Raw genomic sequence first — 18,111 nt, forward strand, 5'->3', positions numbered from 1 at the left:
TGGAGGGTGGGGAGCAGATGCGGCCATCCACCCCCTCTACATGGAAGTTACTGAAGGCTCCAGTTCTGGCCATTTCCAACAGTGCTGGCAGGATAAGTACCTAGCTTTCGACATGCTGGATGAAGGAAGGGACACATGCTAAGGACTTGGAAGGGTGCTCCCAAATGATTCTGAGGAGTATCCATGGTCACATCTCCCAGGGGATCTGCCCAGGCCTCTGTCTCCTGTATTCTCACCAGGGCTGTTCAGCACCAGCCTTAAAACCTGCCCATTCAGTGGGGACAAACAACCTCTCAGTAGTAAGTGTGTTGACCATGGTGTGTCAACATTCAAAGGTTCACAGTTACTATGCGCAGTGATTCGTTTTTGAATTGCAGGAATTTGTTCTTTGTCCCCCTAGAAAAATGATTTTCTCATGAAGTTTGATGTGTCCCTGGGATGTTAATCTTATATCAGTCTAGGTTTTTTGGGGGGAGGGTCCAATTTTATTTTAAGTTTTATTTATATTTCACAGCAGAATGCATTAAATTCTTATTACATATATAGTGCACAATTTTTCATGTCTCTGGTTGTTTCAGAAACACTTTGCTAGTTGTAATTTGTCTTTCTAAGTATCTATGTTCTTTTTGTTTTTTGATCAGGAGTCAGTCATTTCCTTTATGACTTCTGACCCTTGAGTCAGAAAAAAAATGCTTTCAACTTAAATGTTATCAAAGTATTTTCTAAGAAGCTTTCTTTTTACATATACACTTAGACCTGCTAGATGAGTAGCACATAATGATATCCCAGTGATTTAGGAGGCTGAGGAAGGAGGATTTAAAGTTGGAGGTCAGTTTCCCCAACCTAGGGAGCTCCTCAGGAACTTAGTGAGACTCCATCTCATAAAGGAAAAAAAAAAACTGGAGATGAGGCACTCACTAAATGCCCCTGGGTTCAATTTCTAATACTAATTAAAAAAAAAAAAAACTAAAAATCTTGGATCTCTATGGCATTTACTATTCAAAGAAAATTAATTAACAGTCCCTGCCAATATTGTGTGGACAAACACAAAAGTCCGACTACAATGACATGAAAAAGCCAGAAGAGAAAGATCAGAGGGAGGGTGTTCCCTGGAGACAAGCAGGAGGGAGAGCAGGTGTGGGTGGGTGTGGGTACCAGACACAGGACAGTGTAATGCACTTAAAGACAATTAGCTGAACTTTTTAAAAAAAATCTTAAATTTTAAAATAAATTAGTTTCAATAAAAATACAAAAAAAGAAAAAGAAAAAAAGAAAAGGAGAGGTAAAGGGCAGTTCTGGGATGGGAGCTGGTGCAACGGGGGTGCTCAGTCGGTGGTCCAGGCTGTGTTCCCACTGGGAGCCACAGATCTGTTTCTGAACCTGGAGCTCTCTCTCAAGTGGTGGGTTGGTAATTCAAGATGAGCTGGACTTTCGTATCTTTTATCTTATGTTTACGATCTACTGCAAGTATGTATGTTTCTAAGTGCTTTATTATTCTACTTGGCTTGTTGATATTACTATAAATGATGTCTCCACATACTCTCTTGTTCAGCACTGGTGTGGAGAATCACAAACTCTAATGACAGGGAGCTGGACATTTTTGGTTTTGCCTGCTGGATATGTTCCCTGTTACAAAGCAGATTTATCTTTTCTCCAGGCATTGGACATTAGTAGTAGTAGTAGTAGTAGTAGTAGTAGTAGTAGTAGTAGTATTTTTTTATTTCCAAATAACACTGCTTTGAGGCAAAGGGTTTAAGTTTAGGGAAGCCACAGTAAACCAGCAAGAGGCTGACACAAAATGAAAAAGGAAAAGACCATGGATGTAACTCAGTGGTAATGTGCCCCTGGGCTGAAGCCCAGTAATAAAAAAGTAAAAATAAAAAACATAAAAAACATAGATCTCTATGGCGTTTGTCCTTCTAAGGAAACATAATTAGTCCCTTCCAACTTTACACAGCCCAGAAGAAATCAGACTGCACTGGTTTAAAAAATGCAGACTCAGCATATCACAGGACTAGAAGCTAAGGGGTCGCTGGGGACTAGCAGGAGGGTGGGGAGGCAGTGATCATAGATACCGAATTCCGGAAGACGTTCTGGAACTGCATAGTGGTGACTAGTGCACAGTTTAGAGAAGGCACTTGATGCCAAATGACTGAGACTTTTAACAATGAAAACAAATCTTTAATTTAAAATAATAAACACAAACAATAAAAACAAATAAACCAATGGCCTGGGAGAAGAACAGAGGCTCAGGGTTCCTCTCAGGATGCCATGCTGACTGAATGGCCAGCAGGATGTGTTTGCCTTGATGGTCCACTGCAGGTTCGTCCAGCTCCAGTTCTCTATCAGATGGTGGAGTTGGTGGACCACGAACGGGAGCTTCCACAAGCACCAGAGCTGCTAGAGGAGTAAAGGTCCACAGACTATCCACGTTAGGTCCAGGGACAGAATATTCCCTACTGCCTTTCATACAATTCCACACAAAACCAACACCAGGCAGTGTTCCCAGAATGCACACAGACAATGACAGCTCTGCCTCTCATTGTTCCTGCCCCGCCCCAGTTCCTGTGCAGTATGCTCTGCTTGTCCCTCCCTGTCCCATTGTGACATACTCATACCCCACCTCAGTCCTCCTCACCTTCAGCCTGTTCCTCCATGGGCTCAGGGTTTTCTGTCAAGGCTGGGACCTGGTGTCCTTGGTCCTCCTCCTCGGGGCCTGTGACAGTGACCTGGCTGTGGACATTACCAAGTGGGTAGTGAGGCAAATGCAAGTGAGGGAGTGAGGAGACCACCCAAGAGGGATGGGGGGGGGCAGCACTATGAGAGGCCTGGCCTTTCCTACCATGAGGTCAGTGATCTTGGCACCCCACAGTTCAGAGGAGAGGGCTGAAGCTCAGAGAGTCACAGGGCCAGTATCAGGACTCACAGCTGTATGTGACCCTGTCACCCTGGGCAGGGCTTACCTTCCCAACATTTGGCCCATCTCTTGTTGGGTGGAGGAACTCGAGATATTTGAGGCCAAAGAGGATGATTGAAAGAACATGGGCTCCAGGGTCTCCTCCAGGTTCCCCAGGGAGTACGCCTGGAACACATATCCAATGCTGGTATCATCCCCTCTGTAGCCACCTTCTTGGTTGGGACATTGAAGAAACAGAGTCAGTGCCAAACTGACCCACCAGAAGTGTCTGGGGGTGGAGTCCAGTGCAATAGCAAAAGCAAATAGGGGCTTGTCCCACAGAGGGACAGGAGAGCCCCAGCAGGGCAATGGCAGAGTTCACAGTGGAATTGCTGAGGGGATAGTTAGAAACACAGCAGCTTCAGGCCAGTGTGTTAGCTGAGCAGAGGTGGCAGCTCTGTGCATTTAGGAGCTTATCCCCTGAGTCCCACCAGCACACCACCTTCTGGAGATGGGAAAACGGGCTCATCCCAGACAGGAGGGTCCCTGTGTGAGGACACCCAGAACATCATTCTCTGTGGTGCTGTTGAAATGGCTCCAGAACGGAATGAGGTCCAGGTCCCACAGCCCTGAAAGGCTGAATGACTGTGGAACCTGGGTCCCCCCGGAAGGTGGTGAGGTCCTGGGGGCTCAGCTCCTACTTTCCCAGTCTGTGTTCCTTGAGATAGCAAGTACCAGAGAAATGGACCAATTGGCATGAGCCTTGTAGTGTTTCAGCTAAACTCATCCCTAGTAATCCTGATGATGTGTAAGACTTGGAGAGAGTGTGGAAGGACCGTCAGGCCATTGTCACCTGGACACCTGGGTGTTGGAGTTATAGTCAGTTGGGTGGCAGAGTACAAATCATCAGAGAATTAAAATGAAATAATGTCCATGTTGCTGTTCTGTTGTTGTCAAAATTATGGGAACAGTGACCTTGGATGAGTCCAAGAACGAGGCAGGCAGAGAGGGTGAGGAGGATGGGTGAGGATTTGTTGTTCAGATTCCTCATGGTGGGGACTCTGCCCCTCCATCTCCCATCCCTACCAGGAAGGTGGTCCTGGTGGTGTCTGTGCTCTTATTCTTTAGAAATTTCCATCCAATGAAGGTCAAGAGGGTCAGGACAGGTGAGGTAACTCGATCCCTGGGGATGTAGGAAGGCATGCCCTGGGGGATGGAAGTCCAAATTTTAATGCTCCAGTAGGTTGAATTGCAGGATTTATTGCCCTTAAATCTTGTATTAACCTCCAATTACCTGAATTTTTCTTAATTACAAAAATGGATGTGTTCCAAGGGCTAAGTGTAGGCTCTGAATGACCAGCTTTAAGCTATTCTTTGACTCAAATATGAGCTATTTTAAGTTTTTCCCCTGTTACAGGCCACTGACTAACCCAAATTGGCTCTTCTGTGAGCCAAGTGATCTTTTTTGCTACCTTTATTTTTAGAGAGAGAGAAGAGAGAGAGAGAGATTGAGAGAGAGAGAGAGAATTTTTTAATATTTATTTTTTAGTGATTGGTGGACACAACATCTTTGTATGTGGTGCTGAGGATTGAACCCGGGCCGCACGCATGCCAGGTGAGCGCGCTACCGCTTGAGCCACATCCCCAGCCCTTCTGCTACATTTTGTACCGGGAAAAAGTAAGGGCCCCTACCAAAAATTTTGGTTGGGTGCATTAATTAATCTCTGTCGAGGAGACTGGTTCATAAGTAGAGATTCATCCTGTAAATTTCTTTCACTATCCCTAGGAATAAACCATTGATTAAATTTCTCAGATGACTTGATAGAATTTGGAGTTACTAATAATAATCCTAAACTGCTTAGGATATCTCTTCCCCATAAGTTTACTGGTAAAGAATCTAAATCATATGTCTTAAAAATTTCAGTATTTCCATCTCAGTCCTCCCAGTGAAGATATTGGGCACTCTGGGCAGGCTGACAAATCTGTCCTATTTCTTCTAAATTGGCTGGCGCAGTATGGAAAGGCCAGGTTTGGGGCCAAAATCAGTGAGACAAAACTGATTTATCTACTGCCTTTCATAAAATTCCACGCACAAACCCAACACCGGGCAGTGTTCCCAGTATCTATAACTCCTTGAAATTTTTTATGATTAATTTTTAAGTTCCAATAGGGGGTGCTCCTGCCAAACTAATTGGGCCCAGTATGCTCCGCCTGGCGATTTGGAAATTGAGATTTTATCTGGACTGTCCACAGAGCTGCAGGGTAAAAGAATTAATTGGGCTAGCGCGTTTTTAGTAGAAAGCTGAATGGCATATTCTGATTTTACAGTAACTGTTATTTCACCTCTAAAACAAGTATCAATAATTCCCAGTAATACTTGGATTGACTCTTTAAATTTCATTCCAAAATTAATCCTATAGTGCCTGGGGGTAATGGCCCATGAATTCTGGTAGGAATCCGCTGGGGTCCCATTTCAGGTGTTAACATGGCTAGTTGAAAGAGTACTGTGTGGGTGGTGCCTGCTAGTAAAAATGGCGGTCCGCCATGGCCAGCTATCATGACATCAGAGCTTGTGACTCCTCCAAATCCCCTTCTGTTTGGCAGGCCTGGGGAAAGGCAGGGTTAACTAGGACATGTGAGGTAACTCAATCCCTGGGGATTTAGGAAGGCATGCCCATGCAAGAAGACACATTTGCGTTTTTCTGCCCTCAAGATGGGGGCTATTGTGTTCAGCTACTTAAAAGTAGCCACATCACCGGGGTGACCATCAGTGCCATAGCTAATCAGGAGGGGAAGCAAACGCTGGTCACATGCTATGGCAGCCTCCAACAATGGAGCAAGAGCCTGTCTCAAAATGAAAAAGGAACAAGACCATGGATGTAGCTCAGTGGTAAAGTGCCCCTGGGTTCCAGCCCAGTAACAAAGAAATAAGAATAAAAAATAAAAAAACGTAGATCAGTGTGGCATTTTCCCTTCTAAGAAAACATAATTAGTCCCTTCCAACGTTACACAGCCCAGAAGAAATCATACTGCACTGGTTTGAAAAATGCAGACTCAGCATATCACAGGACTAGAAAGCTAAGGGGTCACTGGGGACTAGCAGGAGGGAGGGGAGGCAGTGGTCATGGATACTGAATTCCAGAAGACATTCTGGAACTACATTGTGCTGACTAATGTACAGTATAGAGAAGGCACTTGATGGCAAATGACTGAGACTTTTAACAATGAAAACAAATCTTTACTTTTAAATAAAATAATAAACACATACAATAAAAATGAATAAACAAATGGCCTGGGACAAGACCAGAGGCTCTGGGTTCCTCTCTAGATGCAGTGCTGACTGAAGGGCCAGCAGGATACGTTGGCCTTGATGGTCCAAGGCAAGTGCGTCCAGCTCCAGTTCTCTATCAGATGGTGGAGATGTTGGACCTCGAACGGGAGCTTCCACAAGCACCAGAGCTGCTAGAGGAGTAAAGGTCCACAGACTATCCATGTTAGGTCCAGGGACAGAATATTCCCTACTGCCTTTCATACAATTCCACGCACAAACCCAGCACCAGGCAGGGTTCCCAGAATGTATGAAGACAATGACAGCTCTGCCTCTCATTGTTCCTGCCCCGCCCCAGTTCCTGTGCAGTAAGCTCTGCTTGTCCCTCCCTGTCCCATTCTGACATACTCATACCCCACCTCAGTTCTCCTCACCTTCGGCCTGTTCCTCCATGGGCTCAGGGTTTTCTGTCAAGGCTGGGACCTGGTGTCCTTGGTCCTCCTCCTCGGGGCCTGTGACAGTGACCTGGCTGTGGACATTACCAAGTGGGTAGTGAGGCAAATGCAAGTGAGGGAGTGAGGAGACCACCCAAGAGGGATGGGGGGGGCAGCACTATGAGAGGCCTGGCCTTTCCTACCATGAGGTCAGTGATCTTGGCACCCCACAGTTCAGAGGAGAGGGTTGAAGCTCAGAGAGTCACAGGGCCAGTATCAGGACTCACAGCTGTATGTGACCCTGTCACCCTGGGCAGGGCTTACCTTCCCAACATTTGGCCCATCTCTTGTTGGGTGGAGGAACTCGAGATGTTTGAGGCCGAAGAGAAACAGTCATAGAAGAAGGCAGGCTCCAGGGTCTCCTCCAGGTCCCCCAGGGAGTACGCCTGGAACACATATCCAATGCTGGTGTCATCCCCTCTGTAGCCACCTTCTTGGTTGGGACATTGAAGAAACAGAGTCAGTGCCAAACTGACCCACCAGAAGTGTCTGGGGGTGGAGTCCAGTGCAATAGCAAAAGCACATAGGGGCTTGTCCCACAGAGGGACAGGAGAGCTCCAGCAGGGCAATGGCTGGCAGAGTTCACAGTGGAATTGCTGAGGGGATAGTTAGAAACACAGCAGCTTCACGCCAGTGTGTTAGCTGAGCAGAGGTGGCAGCTCTGTGCATTCGGAGCTTATCCCCTGAGTCCCACCAGCACACCACCTTCTGGAGATGGGAAAACGGGCTCATCCCAGACGGGAGGGTCCCTGTGTAAGGACACCCAGGACATCATTCTCTGTGGTGCTGTTGACATGGCTCCAGGACAGAATGAGGTCCAGGTCCCACAGCCCTGAAAGGCTGAATGGCTGTGGAACCTGGGTCCCCCTGGAAGGTGGTGAGGTCCTGGGGGCTCAGCTTCTACTTTCCCAGTCTGTGTTCCTTGAGACAGCAAGTACCAGAGGAATGGACCAATTGGCAGGAGCCTTGTGATGTTTCAGCTAAACGCAGCCCTAGTAATCCTGATGCTGTGTAAGACTTGGAGAGAGTGTGGAAGGACCGTCAGGCCATTGTCACCTGGACACCTGGGTGTAGGAGTTATAGTCAGTTGGGTGGCAGAGTACAAATCATCAGAGAATTAAAATGAAATAATGTCCCTGTTGCTGTTCTGTTGTTGTCACAAATATGGGAATTGTGACCTTGGATGAGTCCAAGAACGAGGCAGGCAGAGAGGGTGAGGAGGATGGGTGAGGATTTGTTGTTCAGATTCCTCACGGTGGGGACTCTGCCCCTCCACCTCCCATCCCTATCAGGAAGGTGGTCCTGGTGGTGTCTGTGCTCTTATTCACTTTTATTCTGCTCTGTGCCCTGCCAGTAGAGTCCCCCCTGTCCCGCACTTATCCTGAGGCCCAGCTCCTGCCCATTGGTGCTTGGCTCTGGATATTCCTCAGTGGACGTGGGGTTGGAGCTGAAGCTGCAGCTCCAGTGCTTATTGAGGATAAACTGTGGAAAGAATGGAAGACAGTGCCTGGTAGCTGGCCGGGAGCCCCAGCCCCTGCTCGCCTCCATTCAGGGTGTTTGTGTCTCTTGTGGCCTTCTGCTCCCCCGACCTAATACAGACCCTGTGTCTCAGGTTTTACCCTGTAGGACAGGAAATGACACTGGGTGCCCAGGCCGTACCGTGGACACTTTCATTCCCCACCTTTTTCCCTGTCCTGGGGGTGACCATGATAGGACACGAGGCTCACAATCTCCCACCACCTTTTCCTGCCTCAGGTCCCTGTTCTCCCCTACTGAGGAGCAAGGTGGTGGGACTCTGCAGGGCTACTCACAGTGATGTTCTCTCCTGGATGTACCTCACCAGGGCTATCAGGTGTGGACCTAAAGCTACTCCTCCCACTTTCAGGTGTGCCAATTGGAGGAGGACCATCAGCGAGGCACAGGCAGCAGCACATGAAGCAACTTCGCAGTTGTTTCCAAAAGTTTCTTCTTTTGGGTGTCCAGTGGATTGGGTCTGGGGAAGGGGCCGTGCAGCCATAGGGGGAGCTCTGGCGACGTGGCCTCCTAAAGGGTCGGCCTCCACAGGGGAAGCAGGACAACATGTTTTGGCTTTCAAAGTATTTCACCAAATGAGCTGGGAGGAGGCTGTTGCTAGAATGTGGGTGCCTGGTTACTGGGTTCCAAGTTCTGTTTGACTCTATGACCAAGGAAGGGGGCCCATGTCTTGGGGTTCCTGGCCTAACCCATCCTCCAGATAAGCCCATGTTTGTCCCTCTGTTGGCTCTCCTCCAGCCCCATGCCATTGCCATATGTGTACACAGCCAACCCCAACACTAGCCCCACATCCCTTGGCAGGCATGGGTGTAGCCAGGGTCCCAGCTCTGAGGAGACACATCTAGGTTTCAACCCTGCTCCTCCTCCTGTCCTCTCATGTGACCTTGGACAAGTCATCATGTCTCTAAGGCTTGCCCAGTGTCCCCCTGCACAGTGTCTACTTCCTAGCACTGTCACCAGGCATATCTGACATAACACTTAGAAACGATGTTGTCAAATGTCTGTAATGCACAAAAGTAGAGATAAAATATGGAAACAGGTGAAATTTTACGTAGAATAGAGCTAAGGACAGGCCTAGTCTCCTGCCTGCTGACTTTGAAAATGCCATTTTCCTTCCTGGCCTTCTTTCTCTGTCTGCATCTTGAGGGGGTTGAAATGCAATTAGTGGGGATATCCTCATCTCCCAGAGCCACCCACCTTGTTCTCTTTGGGATGAGAGTAAGCACAGTCACATTTAGTAAATGAATGAGCAAGAATACCTTCACCTCCATCACCCTTTCTACTCAAGTCCCATCAAAATAATAATAATAATAATAATAATAATAATAATAATAACCCTTCAAAAGATCACTGTGAAGAACTCCATACCAGGTAGGTACAGAACATATTCAAAAATCTATAACTATGTGTATTTGTAACTCTGTAGCAAAATTACCTGAAATTTTGTGGCTTAAAACAGAGAAATTTATTTTCTCATGGTTCTGGAGGTGAGAAATCTCAACATGCCACAGGGCCATGTTCCCTCTAGTCTCTAAACAACAATCCTTTCTGATCTTTTTCAATTTTTAATGGCCCTATGTTTTCCCAGGTTTAGGACAGTGTCACTCCAAACTCCACCTCCAATCTTCACATAGCCTCCTCCTTATTCTGTGTCCTCTCCTCTTCTTGAAGGGACACTTGACATTAGATTTAGAGCCCATTCAGATAATACAGCATGATCATCATGATCTCATCTTGAGATCCTTAATTACATGTGCAAGGATCTTTTTCCAAATACAGTTAGATTCACTCATTCTGAGACAAACCCACAGAATACAGTTACTCATACTAGACAAAGGTGCCAAAAACATACATTGGAGAAAAGATAGCCTCTTCAAAAAATGGTGTTGGGAAAACTAGAAATCCATATGATGCAAGATGTAATTAAACTCCTCTCTCCCTGCACAAAACTCAACTCAAAGTGGGCCAAGGACTTAGGCTTTATAACAGAGACCCTACACCTAATAGAAGAAAAAAGGAGACTGAAATCTATGTCAGCTTAGGAACTGAGTTCCTTATCAAGACTCCTAAAGCACAAGGAGTAAAATCAAGAATTAATAAATGGGATGGAATCAAACTAAAAACCTTCATCACAGCAAAGCAAACAATCAAGCACATGAAGAGAGAGCCTACAAAATCAGAAAAACTCTTTACTTGCACCTGCACCTCAAATACAGCATTATTCTCCAGGATACATAAAGAACTCAACAAACTCAACAACAACAACAACAAAAATAACCCAATGAAGAAATAAGCATCCAGCAGCTAGAGAGGCTGGGATGGGAAGATCACAAGTTCAAAGCCCAGCCTCAGTAACCGCAAGGTGCTAAGCAACTCAGTGAGACCCTATCTTTAAAGAAAATATAAAATAGGTATGGGGATGTGGCTCAGTGGTTGAGTGCCCCTGAGTTCAATTCCCAGTATCAAAAAAAAAAAAAGGAAATAATCAAAGGAACTAAACAGATACTTCACAAAAGAAGAAGTATGATCAGATAAAAAATATGAGAAAATGTTCAACATCTCTAGCAATTAGAGAAATGCAAACTAAACTAAAACCATACAAGTAACAGCAAATGTTTGCAAGGATGTGGGAAAACAAGTACACTCATACATTGCTGGAGGGACTACAAATTGGTGCAACCACTCTGGAAAGCAGTATGGAGATTCCTTAGAAAAGTTGAAATGGAACTACCATTTGATCCAGTTATCCACTTCTTGGCTTATACCCAAAGGACTTAAAATCAGACTACTACAGTGACACAGTCACATCAATGTTTATAGCAGATCAGTTCACAATAGCCAAACTATGGAGCCAATCTAGGTGCTCTTCAACAGATAAATGAATAAATATGCGGTATATATACACAATGGAATATTAATAAGCAATAAAGAAGTATGAAATTATGGCATCTGCTGGTAAATGGATAGAACTGGAGAATATCATGCTAAGTGAAGTAAGCCAGTCCCCAAAATCTAAAGGTCAAGGCTTCTCTCTGTTATGTAGATGCTAACCCATAATCAGGTACAGTAGGCACAGGAAGTATAGAAGTTCACTGGATTAGGCAAAGGGAAATGAAGGGAAGAGAGGGGAGATGGGGAAAGGAAAGGCAGTAGAATGAAGCACACATTACTTTCCCATGCTAATATACGAATACACGACCAGTGTAACTCCACATCATGTTCAACCACAAGAATGGGATCAAAATTATAATGGGTTGTACCCCAAGTATGTATGGTATGTCAAAATACAGTTGACTGTCCTGCATCTCTAAAAACAAACAAACGCTGAAAGTGAGATGTTGAGGATTGAAGGTCAGTAGTCACCTGGTAAGACCAATCCCAGCAGTTCACACTGTGCTTTATTCTGTTCACCAAATAGGTCTTAGACCTGGGAAGTCTTCTTGTCATACCTCACAGGATGGCTCCACCTTAAGCCAAAATGTGTTTGAATTTTGTTATTTCATAGGCCCAACTTAGTTTTCCATAAAGCAAAATCAACATTCATCTTATGGTGTACTTCAGTTTGTTATTGTAGTTCCCTCTTATCAAAAATTTCAATTTCTGTGGTTTCACTAAAATGTGGTCCAAAAACAGTAAATTTAAAACTACAGAAAAAAAACCACTGTGTAAGTTTTAAATTTTTCACAATTCTTAATACAATGATCAGGTATTAAGATTAGGTAGCATCATTCTCTATCATGACTATGCCGTGAATCATCCCTTTGTCCTATGATGCAGGACGTGTAGTCGACCCACACATTAGTTCCTAAACAGCCATCTGGTCATGAGGTAAACTGTGGTGGTTTGCACTGCTTGTACATGGAGTTCAATTCTATCTGTAATTTCAGGTTTCTACATAGGATATTGAAAGGGATCCAATTCACATTGAAGTCTTTCTCTTGGAACCAAAGAAGAATTGGAACATGGCTTTGAGAAACATTTCTTTTTCCTAGGCTTCTCTGATCTCTCTCAGCTATAGAGACATTGGGTTTTTTTTCATCTCTACTTTTCAACATAAACCAGTTCCTCCACTGAGTACCCTGAAACTTCCTGCCTTTTGCCCCATTGCAAACTCTGTGGAAAAGAGCATTTACTCACATAGCTCCCTCTTCCTAATACGCTGCATGCCACACTGGAATCTCTCCTCTAGAACACTATGATCCCCCAACATGGCTCCAGCATCAGTTCTGACTTTCTCCCCATACATTGATTAATTTGAGTCTCTGCTCTCCTGTGCTCATCAGAGGTAGTTGGACAGTTTGTGTGTTCCTCCTCTGGCTTCTGCTCTGGATCCTACTGGGTTGTTTTAGTGTTTCGGGGTGACAATTCTCTACTGAAAAAGAAAAGGGTGACAAGTATCTTTTATAAACATATTATTAATTTGCTCTCATAAGAGTGACCTCCAATACTTGTGGCAGCTCTAGCTCCAGCTCCATCACCATCCTGAGAACCAGAGGAGCCGTTGCCAGAAACTCCTTCACCACCAGCTCCAGATCTCAGGTACTAGAGGCTCAACAGCCAGTGCCAGCTCCTGAGCTGCACCTTGGACCTGCTATGCCCAGAGCAGCCCTTCACCTCCCTTACCATTTCACTTGTTTTCCTATTAGTTTTGGTTATTTTTTATTTGCTGATGATTAATTTTAAATAAAATTTAGTAGTTTACTCATTTGAAATATTTAGTTCAATGCAATTAGGTGCATGTTCAATGTTGTATAACCATCACCATTGTCTAGTTCCAGAATATTTTCCTCAATCCTGTCCCCGCTCATTGTCCTGGTTGGCCCCAGCAGCCACTCATCATTCTATCCATGTGTTGCAGATTTGTAATCAACAGATAGTTGCCGGACATCTGCTCTCTGCATCACTGTGGGGACGGAGGCAGATGCAGGGCACTGTGCCACGTCACTTCTCACCCCTCCACCAAATCAGAGACTCCTGGACTCTACCTGATGTTTCCTGCCAACCTTACCAACTTTCAGGTTGGCCTTATAGTGTCCTTGCCTCCCATTTCAAGAAACGGAAGATACATTGTCCCCATCATGCTTTAAAGAAGACTGAAATTATGGCAATAATAAGACAATCCCTCAAAATACAAAGGCCAAATGTTTTTTCTAACATGTGGATGCTAATTGACAATAAAGTGGGGGGCACTAGAGAAGAACATCATTACCTTAGACTAGGTAGAGGGAAATGAAGAAAGGAGAGTGGAGGGGATATAGGAATAGGAAAGACAGTAGAATGAAACAGACATTATTACTGTATTATATATGTGACTACATGATTAATATGATTCTGCAATATATACTCAGAAAAATGAGAAATTATATCCCATCTATGTATGATATATCAAAGTGCATAAATGTCATGTATAACTAATTAAAACAAATTAAAAATTAATTAAAAAAGAAAAGGTAAGCCTCGGTTAGATGGAACGTTCACATCATGTGGATGTCTTTCTCTGTATGTGCTTATATTTCTAATTTCATAGTCAGGCATGGCCTAACAATGGGGACTCTTTATGAGAAATGTATCAGTAGGTGATATCGTCCTCTGAGATCACTATAGAGTGTACTTGTACAGGGGAAGAAGGCTATGATGTCACCAGGCAGTATACTCTCAGGGGACCCCCATCTTATATGCAGCCCATCGCTGACTGTGAGGTTGGTATGTGTTGCATGCTTGTACATCCATAGGTCTTTGCCTCTGGACTGAGCCTTCAGATGCTGGCAGGTTGGATTTCTCTTTTTTCCTCCCCACCCTTCCATCTCACTGTGCTCCCTAACACCATTCTGCACTCATCACTACCTAGTGGATCATCCCAGTTCCCTCCATTAAAAGGCCGCCTCCAGTAGAATGAGACAGACATTATTACTCTACATACATGTAGGATATAGTCAACTACTGGTGTGACCCTGCATGATGTACAGCCAGAGGAATAAGAAGTTGTGCTGCATTCATATACAGTGTGTCAAAATGCATTCTACTGGCATATACAACTAATTAGAACAACAACAACAAAATCCACACCTGGATCTTCTCTGGAACCCTCCAGCAGGCTAGGGCTCCTTCACATACATTCTTCCAGATGACACACCAGTTGTGGGAGCTGGTGACTTAGGAGGATGACTGCCAGAGGGTAAGAGGGAGTGGGGACAGGGACGCTGAACTTGGCTTCTCCCTGCTGCACATCACTTCTGATGTAGGTGGATCCCTCCTGGACACCATCCAATCCCTGCCAACAGCAGGTGGGGTCCTGGCTACCAACTCTTTAATGCCCAATAGTGAGCAGCAAGAGGACACTAAGTTTTAGCAAATAGTCATCTCCAGTCATACCTCTCAGTATCCAAGTGGGATAGGTCACAGAACCCCTTGAATACCAAAATCACCATATGCTCTACTCCCTTAAAAAATTGTGTAGAATTTGCATGTAACCTCCACAGTCTTCCTTCCAGATACTTTAAATCAAACTGAGATTCTTTAAGATGTAAATGCTTTGAAATGGTTGTCAAGGTCTTTTTTAGGGAAAAATGACAAGGAAAAAAGTCTTTAAGTATTCAGTAATGAAGTGAATATTTTTTCAAACATTTCCATCTGAGGGTGGTTGAGTCTGTGGATGCAGAAGCTGAGCCTACAGAAGGCTGACTACTGATTACAGAGTCTTCTCTAGAAAGGCACAAAATGGGCAGAACTGGACCCAGAGGCACCTTCTGGGGAAATGAAGAATAGAACCTTCATCTCTCTCTAACTGTTGCCAGTCATAGTGACTTGTGTCCAAGAAGCTGAGGGTTTGCAACCCCAGAAGGTGAGAGGGAGCTAGAGGAAATCTTCCCCCAACGATGCTGTGGAGGTCCCCAATCCTCACTGCATCCCTCAAACTTCCCTGCGGTCAGGAACGATGGAAAACATGCCCTAGTTTTCAAGAAGCCACCACTGAGTTAAGACAAGGGCAGCCCACTAGGGCAGAAAGCAGGGCTGGAGGATGGAGGGGCAGGGCCAGAGCCCTTCCCACCAGGTCAGCTGTTGGGTAGGACAGCAAAGTGCAGGTTACTGTCAGCTATTCATCAGCCCACTCAGACCAGCCGGAGTCCCTCTTTGCTTCCTGGCCCCCACCCAGCTGTACATCCCCCTGGGGACCAGTCCAGGCTCTGGGAGGACCACAGCCACGCACACCAGGAGAATGTGCCAGGACATGCTTTGGTTGGCACTGCTGGTCTGTCTGTGCTTGGGAAGCCCCACCCTGGGTCACAACAAATAACACAAATGCATCCTTATCACACAAGAACTGCACTGAAAAAATGGAAAGAAACTTGTATTACTGTGAAAAAACCACATAAATGAAATTAACAAGCAGAAATGTGATATACATGTCTTAGCTCAGACTTTGGCTCACATTTGCTGGGTTCACTCCCTCCTCAACATCAGCATCTCATGAATATTCCACTATGTGTTGCAATGTTTTTCTCACTGTATAACATATAAAACTAAATAAAACCATGCACAACAAATTGGGAGTTGTCATTATTTTAAAATGGCAGGATCTGGCAGGTGCTGTCTTCTAATGGTGGTCTGTGGGTGCCATTATGGACAGTGACAATGCTGTGGTTTGGGTAAGTGCTCCCAAAGGTCCAAGTGTTGTCACCATTTCAGTCTTGTCACCATACTGAGGTGCCATCATGACCTGGTGGTAGCACTATGAAGGAGTACTAACTGAAAAAATTGGGGCTTCTAGGAGCATTCTACTGAAGGGGATATTGTGACCCCAGCCTCTTTCTTTTTTGCTTCCTGGATTGGCAATGTTAGAGGCTTCCTCTGCCACTTACTCCTGCCACCATGTACTGCAAAATCCAAAAGATCAACCGACCATGGGCTGAAACCTCTGAAATGATGAACCAAAATCAACCTTTACTCTTGTTAAATTGATTTATGTCAGTATTTGTCAGAGTAATGAAAAGCTGACTAACAAGGCCAATAATGCCAAGGGCTCAGCAGATGACAGGGAAAAAATTTAAAAAATGGGTCTTATCATACTCACTCTTCTGCATCTTTGGATGTCCCTCCAGGGTGTGGAATCCCTCCAATGCAGCTGGACAGCTTTAATCCATTCCTTCTCCATTGACTGACACGAATGCTAATAATGTGTAACATGAACACCACCTAAATGTTCCCTGTTGATAAAAGAACAATTTGCTAGCAGTTTTGACACAATGTTCCATAAACACCCTGGAACTTCCTGATGTTTTAATTTCTATGTAAGGTTTCCTAGGAATATTTGCATTTTTAATTTTCCTGGATGCTCTCAGGTGCTTTCCACTTAGGCTGCTCCTGTGAGGATATCGTAGGTGCAGATGGCGGGTGGGTGCACAGTGCTGACTGGTGTGTCTTCAGTCATCCTTCCCTGCCTGGGGGAACTGGGGTCTTCCCCATGCATGCTCTGGATCTGCACTTAGGTCTCCTTTCTCATGCCTCATCTTCTCTATGTCTTCTACTCCCTCTTCCTTTGCAAGGAAAGTGCCACTCGTGATAAGCCCATTATGTCTGAATGAGGCACATTTAAAAAGACTTGCAAAGTCCCAGATGGCTTTTACAATCTTTATTTTGCCAAACTTTTAAATAGGCCCATAAGATTAAGCTTGGCTATGGTCTCTGTCTCTAGAATGGGGGTGAAGTATTTGGAGAAGTCAAATATCAGTTGTGTGGTCATTATTCCCCTGCCCTCTGTCCCAGCTTAATTCTAATGAGAAGTCCTCTTTCTGGGATAGTTAAGGAGGAAAGATGGTGCATAACCAAGTACCCAGGAAATGCTCTGAACTTCTTTGCAGTCAGCCAGCAGTGTGAGCACAGGGATGGATGGTGTAGTATCAGCTCCTATGCTCACAGCCTCATATGCACAGCAGGTGTATCAGTCAGCATTCTTGGTGGCAAGTTACAGAAACCTGAATTATCTGCTCATCTTCCCTTGGGTCGAGTGAGGTGTTTCCCCAATAAGGAAGAAATAAGAAAATGTGAACTTTGTCCTGTGAGTATGGACCAGAGAGTGGACCATACACTATGCTAAATATTGCCCATACATTAAAAACCATGAGGTAGGAACTATTAATATTTTCAGTTTACAGACGAGTTTGGCAGGTAAGACTGCTAAAATTGAAGTCTGTGGTTTAGTGATTTTGCCTTGAACAACTATATGTGTCAGCAGGTCATATTAAATGCTGCAGCATGTGGTTGTATAGAATGCATGTATGTCATTTCTGGAGAGATCCTTAGACAAGTTCCCTGTGGCTTTCGGAGGTGGGATAAGTCTGGATGTGGCAGATTGAGAGCAATGGGCTGTGTCTCTGAAGATATGAGTTCTTGGGTTTGGTCCTTATTTGCTATGTGGCCTGTCATATCTAAGTTTTAGTTTCTTCACCTTTTAAGGAATGGGTTAAATTTACCAACTGAGATGAAATGCACAAATTCCTCAAAATTTACAACTCAAAATGAACAGAAGAAGAAATAGAAAATCTAAATATCCTTGCGTCTGTTTAAGAAATTGAATTTGGTAGGGTTGTGGCTCAGTGGTACGGCACTTGCCTAGCACATGTGAGGCACTGAGTTTGATCCTCAGCACCACATAAAATAAATGAATAAAACAAAGGCATTGTGTCCATCCACAACTAAAAACATTTAAAAAATTGAATTCATCATTTAAAACCTCTTATCTCCTCTTCTTCACAACTACAGGCATATTTCATCAAATACTTAAGGACTAAATAATGCCAATATTATACAAACTCAGAAAATAAAGAAGAGAATTGCTTGCAACTCATTAGGTCAACATAATGCTGTTAGAAAATCTGAAAAGGACATTAGAAAAAAGGAAATCAATAGAACAATGTCTCTAA

The 18,111-nt window shown here is 44.6% G+C and overlaps 1 protein-coding gene across 7 annotated transcripts; it reads right to left on the reverse strand.

The window, feature by feature from the left end:
* Positions 1-2,053: 2,053 nt before the first annotated feature.
* Positions 2,054-17,790, reverse strand: LOC124076395 (uncharacterized). Of its 7 annotated transcripts, none has more exons than XR_009224698.1 (7): positions 16,263-17,790; positions 8,470-8,714; positions 6,923-8,140; positions 6,599-6,693; positions 2,964-6,358; positions 2,639-2,733; positions 2,055-2,400 (listed from the first exon to the last, which is right to left on the reverse strand). XR_009224698.1 is itself a non-coding variant. In XM_046420305.2 (7 exons), exons 1-6 carry the CDS (start codon positions 16,270-16,272, stop codon positions 2,662-2,664), a joined length of 663 nt encoding a protein of 220 aa, XP_046276261.1. In that variant the 5' UTR covers positions 16,273-17,413; the 3' UTR covers positions 2,072-2,400; positions 2,639-2,661. The 7 variants fall into 7 exon arrangements, 3 of the variants coding, with proteins under 3 accessions (XP_046276261.1, XP_046276251.1, XP_046276246.1); XM_046420305.2 differs by having other exon boundaries at positions 2,072-2,400; positions 2,964-3,082; positions 6,923-7,044; positions 16,263-17,413; XR_009224703.1 differs by lacking the exon at positions 8,470-8,714 and having other exon boundaries at positions 2,054-2,400; positions 2,964-6,355; positions 6,599-7,044.
* Positions 17,791-18,111: the final 321 nt, after the last annotated feature.

Source organism: Marmota monax, unplaced genomic scaffold, assembly GCF_021218885.2.
Source record: "Marmota monax isolate L192 unplaced genomic scaffold, Marmota_monax_Labrador192_F-V1.1 WCK01_AAM20220418_F8-fsc00397, whole genome shotgun sequence".
In the NCBI taxonomy this organism is placed as follows: Eukaryota; Metazoa; Chordata; class Mammalia; order Rodentia; family Sciuridae; genus Marmota; species Marmota monax.

Bases quoted from the DNA above. Each gene is read 5' to 3' on its own strand.
- LOC124076395 (XM_046420290.2), bottom strand. The intron at 6,694-6,922 runs GTAAGCCCTGCC...TAATGTCCACAG, and splicing joins ATGGGCCAAATGTTGGGAAG to CCAGGTCACTGTCACAGGCC. The intron at 6,359-6,598 runs GTGAGGAGAACT...TTACTCCTCTAG, and splicing joins CATGGAGGAACAGGCCGAAG to CAGCTCTGGTGCTTGTGGAA.